Source organism: Semicossyphus pulcher, unplaced genomic scaffold (genome assembly GCF_022749685.1).
Source record: "Semicossyphus pulcher isolate SPU_LCO1_2020_fin unplaced genomic scaffold, fSemPul1.0.p SCAF_17, whole genome shotgun sequence".
Taxonomy (NCBI): Eukaryota; Metazoa; Chordata; class Actinopteri; order Labriformes; family Labridae; genus Semicossyphus; species Semicossyphus pulcher.
In genome coordinates, this window is record NW_027211681.1 from 1,385,081 (window position 1) to 1,399,697 (window position 14,617).

General features: G+C 39.1%; 1 protein-coding gene across 1 annotated transcript; it reads left to right on the top strand.

Moving 5' to 3' along the window:
• On the top strand, nt 1–3,418 carry coq7 (coenzyme Q7 homolog, ubiquinone (yeast)). The gene is made up of 6 exons (XM_069666310.1): nt 1–167; nt 708–886; nt 1,201–1,315; nt 1,639–1,778; nt 2,608–2,676; nt 3,013–3,418. The coding sequence occupies exons 1-6, from the start codon at nt 83–85 to the stop codon at nt 3,088–3,090; spliced, it is 666 nt and encodes a 221-aa protein (XP_069522411.1). The 5' UTR covers nt 1–82; the 3' UTR covers nt 3,091–3,418.
• The last annotated feature ends 11,199 nt before the right edge of the window (nt 3,419–14,617 follow it).

Consider the following 14,617-nt stretch of genomic DNA (forward strand, 5'->3'; position numbering starts at 1 on the left):
TGAAATTTTCAATGACAGTTTGCACACAATTGCATGCACATTTCTTCAGCAACACAGATTGTTGACACTTTAACTTACTACCATGCAAAGAGCCGCACGCACAGCTTTATTTACCTGGCCTAATGTTGGCGGTTCAACGATGATTCGTCAGTGTTTGAAATGCAGAGGTAAGCACGAGCTAGGTCTGTAGTTTACTTTAGCAGCGACAGCTAATGGCTAATCTGCAAACATGCTAAAAACACTCCAAAGTAATCAGATTTTGATGTACATGTAGCTATGTTTAATATATATACAGTATGTATATATATTTTTTCATAAATATTGTCCATTCTTTTATAATTGTAGCTTTTTAAGTTAGTAGACACAGTGTAACATTAGCTGTACAGGACATTATGTTTCATAACAGTTAGCTAACGATAGCTTCCCTAGTCTTCGACATGCATAGCCCTGATTTCTTTAACAGTCCAACAAAAACACAAGTTATGCAGCTACTGTGTACAATGTGTCAAAATACACAATATGACTATTTTAAAGCTGAAATTTCAAAGCTCAAATCTGAGGTCAACTTTTATGAGTATCGGAATCTTAAGCGCCCTGTATGGACAGATGTTATACATTGTGGGCGAAAAAAACTAACTCCTTTGTTTGAGTAAAATCTTACGTTTTTGTTATTATGTTATAAGCTAACCATACACTGTATGTGACAGCGCCCCTGCAGCTGAACTTACGCGCTTACAGTGTTATACCGCCCCCACGCGACAGTGAGGAGAAGGAGATGTTGGACCGAATGCTTCGCGTGGACCATGCAGGGGAATACGGGGCCAACCGCATTTATGCCGGCCAGATGGCAGTGTTGGGTCGATCTAGGACCGGACCTCTCATACAGGTATGGACAGACAGTCACACGTTTTTGAAGAGGGACAGACGTATGCGTGTATTTTTACTTAAAAATATTGGCCAGTATGGCTGATGGTCATTATTGGACTTCAGTTAAGCTCAAATAGACGTGATGTACCTTGTTTGGTAGCTGCATTGTAAAATGGTATACTGACTGCACTTAAATACCTTCCGATTGTAGGACAACCACTCTACCTCTGAGACACAACTGCTCCTTTGTGATACAAAGTAGAAAAAAAAAATTATGTTTGTTTTTTGTTTGAGTGTGACTGCATAGTTTTTGACATCTTTGTTTTTCTCTAGGAAATGTGGGATCAAGAAAAGAAACACCTTGAGAAATTCAACGAAATTCTTGCTGAGAATAGAGTTCGCCCCACAGCACTGTTACCCCTCTGGAACATCGCTGGGTTTGTATTAGGTTTGTACATCCTATTAAAATCAAATATAACTTTCTTTAAACAACAAAAGAAATGCATGAAAGAAAAATCATTTTTGCCGGTTTGGATAGGATTCCCTTTAATGTAGCTTAGTTTGGTTTGAGTAATTATCATTCTTCTTTAAATGTGTAAAAAGTTAAAACTGTTTCTGCTATAGAAGAATGGTAAATTTAGTTTATTTTGATGTTACCACCCTTTGTCCACCCATATATGAGAACTTGATCTAAGTATTGACAAAGAAGTTATGACAGGTTGCTTTCATAGATATTGTGCCAAAACTGTATGTTTTTGTCAAATCTACTAGGTGCATCCAGCGCACTTCTGGGAAAAGAGGGAGCCATGGCCTGCACTGTGGCGGTGGAGGAGAGTATTTCAGAACATTACAACAGCCAGATAAGAGCTCTGATGGAGAAAGACCCCGAAAGATACACTGAGCTGTTACAAGTGAGTTAGCTACTCTCTAACTCTATCATTTATATTGGCAAAGGCCTTTTTGTGGTGTTAAAGTGTTTATCATTTTTACTGATGGTACAGTATTCAACAGAAAATTTAAAAAAAAAACGTGACGACAGCTCTGTAGTCATTTTTTGCTTATTATATTGTAAATTACTTATTTTGTTATTGTTGTTATACTGTATTATGGCATATATTTTGAACTGTGCTTTCAAATCTGTAGTTCTGTGTGGTTTTATGATACTGACCTTTTTATTTTTTATTACATTGTATATGTAAAGGCCCACCTAGGGAAGAGAGCTGAAAATTTGCGAAAGCTATAAACTCTCTGTGCAACACATCAGTTTTGTTTTCTGTACTAGATCTATGTTAAACTGCATTGTCCCTATATGGTAAAATAAATTCAAATTCAGTGTTGAAAAAAAGCACTCTTTTAATCCTAAATGTCATACAGGAAATCAAGAAATAATGTTAAAAAGAGGGGCAGAAGCTCGATACTCAAGGTGTGGTTGCTAGACAGGTAGCTACATCTCTGATAAATGTGGCACTGATTATAGAACTCCTTTGATAGAGCAATTTCATAATTTATTTCCCTAATCATTTGTATATTTAATAACAATAATACAATATTTGAGCTTTGTTGGCTTCAGTGTAGCCAACACTCCAAAGCTCTCTTCACATGGGAACCATGTAAATGACAATTTAAAAAAAGAGGTATTATAAAACGAACCTTCTTGTTTCCCTTTTTTGGTGCTGATGCAGTGAATCTAAATATGTTCATAATGTACTTAATGGATGTTTCTGGGATATACTTTAATAGGTTATAAAGGAATTCAGAGATGATGAGCTGGAACATCATGATACAGGACTGGAGCATGATGCCGAAACAGTAAGTGTATTTCACAATCCTGATCTGAATCTTTGCAGGTTGATAATAATTTTGTGGTTGTGCTTTATGTCTGATGCTTTTCTGTTTATGATTTGGATTACTGATGTCTAATATGTCACTGTACAATCTGCACAAATACATTGGTTTCACAAAATCCTGATCTGAAGACTCATTGTGGTATCAAAGTACACTTAAATTGATCTAAAAACCGTAGATATATGTGGTTATTTGTTTATTTATTTTATATAGTCAAGTGTCTTTGCAGTTCTTTGATGGATTTACTTTAAAGTACTGCAATCTAATTATTTCTTATTTTTTGTTCTTTGTTTGTTTTAGGTACCTGGATACTGGTTACTTAAAAATGCAATACAGCTAGGATGCAAAGCTGCAATATATGTTTCCGAACGTGTCTGACATTCTGTTTAGAATAATTGACATTTTTCATGAAAGTTTGTTTTGATAAGTGGGATTTTTTGTATAAATAAATGTATCTGTATTTGAATTTCAGTTCAAATTCTACGTCATTGAAAATATCATGTTGTGTTTTTTTTTTTTCCAATTTAAAAGATTGCATACAAAAATTCACGGTTATCTATAAGAACCTACATTTCACTGCTTTGTAAAGTGTTAAATTATGGACTGTTAATGCAGGTAAAGGTGACCCTTTCTGAATTAAATTTCAGATCACTCACATTTGGTCTTGTACCTAGACTGTGGAACCAATAAAAAGGCCTTGCTTGGAGTTCTTACGCTGCAACGCTCATAAACAATTAAAATGTAAGCAATGTAGCTTGGTGCTTGACCGGTCTGTGCCTTAAAACCAATCATTAAAATATATTCTTCATCTTACTGGTAGCTATTGGAGGTGAGTTAAATCACAAGTTATATGGTCTCTAAGTAAAGTGGAGTTAAGTTATTCATTATGTCTTAACAGTAGCAATAACTGAGTCATCAGCATAGCAATGAAAAAAACATCATGCGTATGGTTTAAATGAGTGGAAGCTTGTAAAGGGAGAATAGGAAGGGGCCAAGAATTGAGCCCTGTGGTACCCCACAAGTGATGTCTGCTGTGGTAAACTGAAGTGTAAATGATATGTGGGAAGGCATAGTGGAGCAGATAAGTCACATAATCATCCATTTGGTGATACAAGCATGAAAATTGGCATGAGCAGTCTCCATGGGTCACTTGACAAGAAAATTGTCCCAGCCACTTGGAATTTCAAGTTGGCAGCCATTTTTCAAGATGGCCGCCACCTTGGTCGAACAATTAAGTGATGTTATTGTTTGGTTGGTGATATAGGCATGAAAATTGGCATGGGCAGTCTCCATGAGTCACTTGACAGGAAAATTGTCCCAGCCACTTGAAATTTCAAGGTGGCGGCCATTTTTCAAGATGGCCACCACCTTAGTAGATCAGTTAAGTGATGTAATCATTCAGTTGGTGATACACACATGAAAATTTGCATGCGCAGTGTACATGGGTCACTTGACCAGGAAATGCTCACAGCCAATTGAGATTTCAAGATGGCGGACATTTTTCAAGATGGCTGCCACCTAATTGGAGCATTTAGGCTAATACAAGCATGGAAACTGGTGTGAGCCGCCTAATGGATCTTCAAAAGGTCAATTTTCTCATATAAATATTGTTTTTTTCAGTAAAGAGGATTTAGAGTCATTTTATGACCTCTAACACTGATGCTTAAAAAAACACTTGTGTTGATTTGGTGATTACAGGTAATTTAGACTAGAGTGAATATCTGCACTACCACTGCCACTGGTGATATATCACTGCTGATATATCACTGCTGTTAAACTCAGAGTGGGGTTCAATGTCAGCTAATTGAAAGTTAGTATCCCAAATGTTATCTAATTTACCCCAAATCAGTTAGATAGCCGCACCTGAATTGACAGGTTGTGCCAGCGCGGCAGAGCCGAGCCAAGGTTAACAGGGTTTTAGTTAACCGGATGGTTTACAGATCGCACAGGATTTAAATGGCATTGGATGAACGATCGGACTAGGTGTAGGGCGAAAGCATGAACCTAGTTGTATCCCATACAAGAATGTGTTTGGTAAAAGGTGGTAAAAGGATGAACCCTCGGCCTTTGTCTATACATTTGCTGCAGACATGGCAGAGGTTATCATAACAGTTCAGAAAACCAACTGGGACAGATGTTGTATTTGTCAGCAGGACACAAAGGAAAAACTTGTTCAGAAAACATGGGACGTGTGTGATGAGGTCTCAAACACATTTGCAAAATTCAGTGAATGCCCCTCTGCAGTGGATGACAGCGACCTGCAAGCTTTGGAGAGATTTGTTGTGCTAATGTATGACAGATCCAGCGATGTCACAACTGTGAATGAGGCGAGGCTTGATCTCTTTGCCAGAAAACAAAGACCATATGACCTGATCCCACCAACTCAAGCAGCACTCAAGGAGCATGCCAAACGTGCATCTTATGAGGCTGGGGACAGGCATTAAAGCGACAACCGGAAATAGATGATGGATGGATGAAACAAGATGAGGAGTGGAAAATCTTTTGACTCCTCTTCCACCTATTGCAGAGAGTTGTTGGGAGTTGACCAAATGCGGGTGCACCAAGGCATGTACTGGAAGTGCTTCAGATATGGAGTCACTTGCACATGTCTGTGTAGTTGCCCCTGCTAGACCCTATGTGTGTATTCTTTTTGCCAGGGTTACTCCCCCTTGGCCACCTGTGTTTTCTGGTGTAGACCTATGGCTCGGCTCCCCATCGTCACATCAGTGTGTCTTCAGTTCTAACAGTGAATCACATTTTTAGTTTAGTTCTATTTTTTGGAGTGCTGTCCATTCAGCACCACAGCTGTGCTATTTTACTAATCTTCCTTTTTGTTTTCCCATCCCTCAGTATTTATTTGACAACGTAACTGTCTGTTTTTTTAGGCCTTAAAAAACAAACAAAAAAAAAACCTCCCTTGTGACTGTTACCTTGTCGTGGTAAGGGAGCTTGTGTACTTCACTGAACCCTGAGAGCTATGCCGTTAGGAGGCAACTCCTGGCAGGTTTTACCACATCGGACAGGTCAAGGGTGAGGAGTTAGACAAAACACAGTCAAAAAAACACTCTTGGCCTTTTTAGGAACTCAAATTAACATGAGAAAATATATTATTTAAAGATCCTGGTGGCAATCTCAAAGAATAGCTGCCATCTTGAAATCTCAATTAGCTGTGAGCAGTTTCTGGTCAAGTGACCCAAGTACACTGCTCATGCCAATTTTCATGTGTGTATCACCAACTGAATGATTACATCACTTAACTGCTCTACTAAGGTGGCAGCCATCTTGAAAATGGCCGCCATCTTGAAATTTCAAGTGGCTGGGACAATTTTCTTGTCAAGTGACTCATGGAGACTGCCCATGCCAATTTTCATGCCTATATCACCAACCAAACAATAACATCACTTAATTGTTCGACCAAGGTGGCTGCCATTTTTCAAGATGGCCGCCAACTTGAAATTTCAAGTGGCTGGGACAATTTTCTTGTCAAGTGACCCATGGAGACTGCTCATGCCAATTTTCATGCTTGTATCACCAAATGCACGATTCTGCCTAAAATCAGCTCTTAGCCGCTCCACTAGCATGTTTATCTACTGTCCAAAAAAAACAAGTTTCACGACAATTTCAATGTCTTTTCCTGAAGAATATGTCAAGGACATGAAAAATATTACTTTATTTTCCAACTCAAAATTGCCTTTATCCGTTTCAGTTTTCTGTCTAAACTATATATAAACAAAATCTATATGGAAACAAGAGCAAACATTTGTGGTCCAAGGCAAAGTTAATGGAAAGAGACAGGGCTGGTAGCAGCTGAAACACTGCCAATTTGCACACTGCAACAGTACTAGCAGCGGCAGTTTAGCATGGCAGCCCTCATGTGCCTGATGGCAGTGTGTTGGTGGAAAAAATTAATCCAACCACCTTTGGATCAGGAACTCTAAAATGATCAAATGAATTTATGGAAATTTACAGAAGAAATACTTTGCTAAAATGATCTTTGTGATGTCAGTGTTCATCATTAACATATTAACTAATTGTGCTCCTGTGGACAAAATATGTAAAAAACAAAACAAAACAAAAGATCATATGCTTGTTGTTAGAAGCATAAATACCTAGGATACTTGTAATGAGGACATATTGTTACTAGTACACAGCCATCATACCCTTCAACAAACTCTACTAATGTCATGTAATGGTTCATATATCAAGCTGAGCAATGACTTGTCATCCTGGCCTAACAGCTAAGTACCCTCACACAGCTGTTCTGGGTACATTAGGTCACTCACAAGGAGGGATTGACAAGAGGCTTGTCTAGGGGCCCCTAATCTATTAGGCCTTTCAGCAGCTTGAACAAGGTGTTCATTTGCCTTCTGGTAAATATCAGGTTGTCCTCACTGTACACTGAATCCTGACTAAAGGCCATTTTACCCATGATGTAGCCTTTCCATGTTCTGGAAAGGTTAAATTGAAAACATCATACTATAGATCTGTTCACTAGGACTAGTTGTTCCACTCCCTCAATTGCTCACCCAAGGCATTCTGCTGTCTAGACTCTGCAGGGTGGTCAAGTGAGCAGTGGCATCTTTAGGGTGTCAAGTGGAAGCCCTTCCTCCGCAGTGTTTTGCTGATAGGCCCACAACACCTCCAGAGGGTTAAGCAGTGAATGCTGGCATCCCAGGCTCACCCCCTAGATGCCATCTGCTCACCTGGGAGCCCAGGTGTGGTCTGAAGCCCACTAAGATGTGTTTTAGTGTGGATGGTGTGGGGCAGAGGGAGCATGTGCGGTCTTCTCTCTACCACTGGCTGAGATTCTTAGGAGATAGTAGGACATCATAGGCGGCCTTGATGCCGAAGCTTGCTTTGAATGTCTCAGTATCCCACAGCTCTTTCCATCTGACATCTTTTTCTTTTGTACTCTCTCCTAACTTATCCACTGCCCTTGCTTTTTGTGCACCTGGTTGCCTCCTCCTGCCAGCGTATCTCTATGTTGTTTCGCCTTGTTCCAGGCTGGCATGCAGGTCCTGAGGCCTAGGCTGCCTCTGCCATGTTGAGCTAGGCGCATTATGACCAGAAGCCAAGGTTGGGGCAGCTTGGGCTATGAGTGGGTCTTGCGCCTCTGTTAGCATCATCTCCAGTCATACTATGGCGCACTTGAACTCCTCTGTTAGACTGGAGATGGTTAGGTCTAGGATCCCTTTGCCGTAAAGCCCAATACTGCTGAGGTACCTGGGAAGCCTGAGCCATTTCCATGCAAGCTAATCAGCCTCTCCACCCTCTCCACCTTTGAAATTGGGGCTTCATACAGTGTGAGATGACACCATTTCCAGAGTCTGTCTGATAATAGGCTGCTTATAGAATGATTTGAGGGATGTTTTTTTTTATCTTCCATGGGTTTTAATAGTACAGTAGTTTGAACCAGATGAGCAATCTGTGATTTTAACTGTACAGAATAATTCCAAAAAGCCCACTCCTTATAATATATATAGTAGCATGAACTTCTGCTGAACTCTATAGACCTGCTGTCTACACAAAACATCAGCTGTGTAGAGGAGGAACTCTTTACATTGGGTTAAATCACTTTGAGTATATTGTCAATATCAACCCCGAGGTAATAACAGTAGCAGCCTTGGGTGATGGATTTTTTTTGTATTACCTTAAGCCTAAGATTGCCCACTACTCTGGGATCAAACACCTCTCCATTCTTCCAGTCTTCTCATGTTAAGCATGAGATGGTTAGTGTCATGCCATAGCATAAATCTCTATTTCAAGTGGTAAACTAAATTACTGCTATGTCTTTGCATTTAACCCAGGATAGCTGAGTCGTTTAAGAAAATCAGCACGTTACAATTTTCCCTCAGCACTGCTGTGCCTATGTACGGTCCCAGGGATCTGCTAATATAGTTGTCCTTTTACTTGTTTAAAGCTTCAAAAAAGACTATACTTCAAGCCCCTCAATTATGAGAATTTGCTGCTTTTCTTCATTATATGTGTCTGTACACATTTTGTACAGATTTGTGATGAGCATTTGTTCACTATCTCTGACATTATAAAAATCCAACTTTTAATTGATCATGTAAATAACTCTTAGAAAGACATAATTGTCTCTCTCCTTTTGATTCATCACCTGTCATAATTCAATATCTGTACATTAAGTGTCTCCCAGAGGTAAGCTGTTACCCAGGTTCACAGGCTCTGATCTATTTTGCCAAGCATGAGGTCAGAGGACTTATTTTAGCTGCAGTGGGTTTGAACATCAGGACTGACCTTAGGGGTCAATGTGCCGTATGACATCAAATCCTTAAAAATAGGCCGTAAGTTTACCAACCCTGTCCTCGCTGTGTTTGTTATCATGGTGCATATTATGATCTGATTGTTTAGTGCATCATGTTGAGGGTGAATAACCTGAAAGCTGAAATGGAATGCAGTGTATTAAGTCTAATTTAGCTACTTTTTCTTCCTGCACACAAACAGTGATACGCCATTCAGAATTATTATTATTATTACAGTTCAACTGTATGTGGGCTGGTTCGAGTCGTGGCTGACTTTGTAAATCTTGAAAATCCTCAAGCCCTTTATTTGTACTCTAAGAATGTCAATCAATCAATCAAATTTTATTTGTAGCGCCAAATCATAACCAGAGTTATCTCGAGACACTTTACAGAAAGAGCAGGTCTAGACCGACTCTTTGTTATGTTATTTAAAGACAGGCCCAACATGAATCACCATGAGTAGCACTTAGCAATATTCGGCACATTGGCAAGGAAAAACTTCCTTTTAACAGGCAGAAACCTCGAGCAGAACCAGACTCATGTTGAACAGCCATCTGCCTCGACTGGATGGGCCGAAAATGGGATAGAAGGAGATGCAGGACAGAGACAGGCAAAGAGAGCAACAACAACATATGTTCTTGTTACAACAACAACATATGTCCTTGTTACATGAACAGACACATACTTATGGTTAAAATGCCAATAGTGGTAGACTAGGGTGAAGATTAGCAAAATAAATAAATAAATAAATAAGCGATGCAATGTATCTGCATTAAGTTATAAGAGCATACTCATGATGCTACCTGCACTTAATATTATTTCCTTGTTTTATAATACCTAAAAAAGACATAAACACAAATCCACTTCAGGAGTCATAGGAGGCCACCCACTTTACATAAGCAACATGAGACAGTCAGCAGCTTTGCAAATCAAAGGTAGATCATCATACAATATCTCTGTCCCAGATTAATAGTGCTGACAGTTTTATTGTAAGGTGCAACGGTTTAAATAAAGCAACAAATCTACAGCTCCATCTGTAGCACCATTTTAGGTGACAAAATTACCAGTAAATGAAACCCTGAGTGATGACACAGTCAAAACACAGGTGTTAATAACTGTAAACCATCAACTTCATATCTAAATTTGCTGATATTGTTTAATTGTGGATTTAATACTTTTATGTAACTTTAGATTCGTAATATCAGAAAAAGTACTTTATGCAATAGTGTATGGCCATCAGCAGTTCATGTGAATCTAGGTTATTTTCTTAGAATCACATCCAAAGGAATCTGCTGAAACACTGACTAAGATATTGGCAACAAGGATTTGAAAAGGGCAATAAAACATAACTGGGACTGTCTTGCTAACCGTGAATAATTGCAGTTGTAAATTTTCAGAGGCACAAATATTACAAATCCTCATGAGTTACAAAAACTTTCGGATACAGATTGTATTGCTTCTTGGCTTCGATATTTGCTGACTGTCGGTCAGCAGGCCTTACTGGGATTTATAGTAATAGATAGCACAAGGCCCATCTGTAGATGCCTTTTCAGACACAAGCTTTATGTTTGTTGTTCTTTTGCAGTTTCTCCTGAAATGTGGAGAGCTTTTTGAATGTTAAGTCCAGTATTAAGCATTTTTAAGCCTACTCTGGCAGGAAAATGATTTTGGTTTTTTTTTGCAAATACACTTATTTGCTTATTGACAAAAGTTAGTTAAAAAATTGATTCCACTCTAATGTCTGTACCCCATTTAAGAAGCTAACACAGGCAGTTCATTAGCAGTTTGTTGCTAGCAGCCTAGCAACCTGTGTCACGCAAAAACTGCATTTTTACAGATGAAACAAAGATGACTAAACTTGTAGTTAACTTATAGTTATGAGCTTGAGAAGTGCTAGTAGATTTTACAACCCTTGGACAAAGCCAGGGTTGTTGTTTCCCCATGTTTCCAGTCTCTATGCTAAGCTATGCTAATAGACTCTGGACTATATGTGCAGGCATAAACTGGCTTTAATCTTGGCATCTTACTCTTGGCAAGAAAATAAGTTAGTATATTTTATATTGCTTCAAGATCCTGGCTTACGTCTGCTTGTCTTTCCCAATCCCTAGTTTACCTTAAAATAGATATAATTATGTTAACGAACTTATGTCCACAATTTCTAATTTACTAATTTCATTAGTAATTGTAATCAGCCTTTGGAAGACTAACTTTGTATCCTGACATACTGTGACTAAGCTTGGATCTAACCTGAATTCTGGAAACATAAAGATATTATGTTTTGTCTGATGAGCTCATCCTACTTAACTGCCTGGGGCTATAAAGCTAACACAGATGCTAACTGTCATGTCATCATAAATTTTATGTACATGTCATGTGCATGCTTATTAGAGTATGCATTGCCTTGACCCTTTAACAAGGGGTTCCAAGAAATGAGGGGCCATTAACTTGAACTGACTCGCTTGAGCTTTTAATATACCTCTAGTTATCCGGGTCAACTGTTCACATACAGCAGCATGGGCTTTTTAGCACACAGGCAACTCCATAAATAGAAAACATAAACATTTTTACTGTTGTGTGGTATGACTGTATATATAAATAGAGTGATGTGGCTTCATGCTCTAGATTACTGTGTTACAGGTTGTGAAAATGTGTTCATGGTTATCCTTTTTATATTTGTTTTGCATGAGAAATATAAGTAAAGGAGTACTATATTGGTGCACTGAAATATATACCATGCATATATGCATGTTCATGTGCATTTGGCTACTTAAACCCATCATAAATCTTTTGGATGATTGAGGTGTGTGTTGCCTGACAGAGTTGTGTCCACGTGTCCACATGTCTTCACCGTGTGGAGTGACAACACATGATGCAAAGGGCTGACATCACTTCAGCTGGAATCTCTTATTTACGGCCTGCCACACAGAGCCAAATAGCAAATGCTCTGGAACAAGAAAAAACACAAGGTCAGTCTTTGTGGATGTTTAATAAGCAGAATTTCACAAACTAAATTTCATGAAAATAGACCATGTATTGCACTTAACAGGCATTCAGAAAATAACCACAACCATTGAACAATAATCAGGTTTATTTGACAAAAGCATGCATTATCTGTATTGTTTTAGCACTATAAAAAATGTTAGCAAGTGTTATACATAATTTGTTATATATTGTTATATATATAATTTGTTAAAGTTTTCTTGTTTCCAAGATGAAAAACAAGAAATCAGATCCTCATAAAAAAATGTGTGTTGTAGCAGGCCTGTCATAATAATTATAATAATACTAATAATAATGATAATAATAATTTACTTTGGACCGAATTAAATCATTGAATGGCAACTCTACCTTCCACAAAATAAAGTCACACAAAGAAGTGCATTGATACGGTTAGTGATGGCAACCTTGCACTGCGCACTTATATCTAATGCTATCTTATGTACTGAGATGCAGTTACTCTTGCTGATTTCTCCATGTTGAAGTGTCCTTGGTCAAGACACTGAACCTCGATATGCACCTGAAGGCATAGCCATCAGGTATAAGTGGGGATACATCTGATTGGAAATTGATACTTGTCTCAGTGTCTGAATGTTTGTGTGAATGGGTAAATGTGACATGTAGTGTAAAAGCAGCTTTGAGTGGTTGCAAGACTAGAAAAGCGCTATATAAGGACAGTCACACACTGAAAACTGATCCTGGGGTATATACAAATTGCCCCCCAGTATTTATTTATTTATTTATTTTTACAAAGATCTGAGGTATCAACAAACCGTGATATGTTAATGTTACATTAGCCTGTACCTTCTCTTATCCAATGGGGCTTGTCCAGCTGTTTCCACTCTGTGTTGTGTGATAGTTGTTTTGTTGATCAGGTGTGAAGACTTATGTGAAGAGCCCTTGTGGAGTGCTAAAGCTGCGCATGGCATGACCCCATTGCTGGTATCCATCACTGCACTGACAGGCCTGTTGGTTAAGCATTACTCCAAGGCCACGTTGCTGCTCCACTGTGTCATAAGCCCCAAACTTAAAGCTGTTTACTCAAACACACCCAAACCCCCTTCAGAACCAGTGGCCTGCAGAACCCATATGATGTGAATTTATGATTTCTTATATTAGTTGAACAACAGGTCACTTACTTATCGTTTCAATCGTAGATAGTTATTCATTGTTTCTTTATACAGTTCCACAAGTACATTTTGAAGCATCTGAATCTGAAGTCCTCCAGAAAATACAAATAAATAAACAAGTTCCCAAAAATGACCATGAGTCTGATAGAAAAGGTCAATTTTTCATAACCAATTAGTTTACAGGGAAAACAGCGTATTTGCAAGTTGCATGACTTGATATGTACATACTTTTAATGTTTCTCTTATTTTATAGCATGTCCTTTTCCTTTGACTGTTAAGGACTGTTGTCGTGGCATTCATACTTGAGGCTGAACATATTTTACCTTGATAAAGGTGCTTCTGGGACTCCAGTATGGCTGACAGAACTCATGGTTGGTTCAGCAGAATGAGCTGCAATGTATTCACTTGTCAGCTTTCCTTTACTATGCCGTTACATCACCCTTCCAATCCTCCTGAATCCAACACCCTGTATCCCTGCCATCGACGCCTCCTCCATCTATCACACTGATGCATTGGCAGTCTGCAGAAGGTTAACACGCGAGGCCTCTTAACACCTGGTTTTAGGGGTAGTTTTGCACAACCCAACTTGAGTGGTCTGGCCCATTACAGTGGCCTAGCATTTAACACCGATCCCACTAAGACCCCGTCTGTCATCCTAACTGATTGAGTGGAGAGCTCTGGTATTGTAACTCTGGCCAGGTCTCATATCTTTCGCCTGAGGCTCGTTTTCATGTGGCTTGTAAAGATGCCACTCTTATCTCCTATTTATCATGGGCCTCTTTCCCCAGCTATGCCCTCCACTGCTGATGACAACATAGATTCAGGGTGATGCTGTTGCAGATTGTCAAATTACACGCAACATGACAAGGTGAGCTTCGAGGCATGCATTTGGTATGGATGACAACCCTATAGAAGGTCTTCTTGTTCCATTTTTCAACATATATATGTTTTGATCAGTCCTAAAACAAAAGTTGGTTAATTAGACCACCTTTTAAATTTGAATCTGATGCTCATACAGTTGGACCTTGAAGTTATAACTGTGAACCACAAGCTTTCTGCGCTGTGGTTCGGGCAGAGGATCCAGCACACGACTGCTCTCTCTGGCTTAATGTTCTTTGAAGCTATCAACCGCCAAATATTCTAGCTTGCGGCTGGGCTTTCAGTTCTCGAGGATAGTGATGACACACATGCTCAGCAGACAAAGTGCCCAGACCACCCGGGCTTTAGGTGTCCTGACCTTGGAGGTTAGGTGTGAAAAATAACAACACAAGGGGAGGAAGAATGCGTCTTATGCTGGACAAGGGGTCAAAGTGTTGCCTCTGTCAGGGTGAAGTTCAACACATCTCATGGGGGTTGTATATGGGTTATGCAAAATGTTTGTTTTTAAAAAGCAAAGAGACAAATCTAATAGATATGTGTGGTATGCAAGTGTGTATTATGTATGCCTTCTGTTTGGGATCATTTTTAACCCATGATGGCTTGTGGGAGTTGAATCACTGGAGATGTAGAACA

Coding starts and splice junctions, on each gene's coding strand:
- coq7 (XM_069666310.1), top strand. CDS start 83: ATGCAAAGAGCCGCACGCACAGCTTTATTTACCTGGCCTAATGTTGGC. Junction 887..1,200: donor GGACCGGACCTCTCATACAG/GTATGGACAGAC, acceptor GTTTTTCTCTAG/GAAATGTGGGATCAAGAAAA. Junction 1,316..1,638: donor CATCGCTGGGTTTGTATTAG/GTTTGTACATCC, acceptor CAAATCTACTAG/GTGCATCCAGCGCACTTCTG.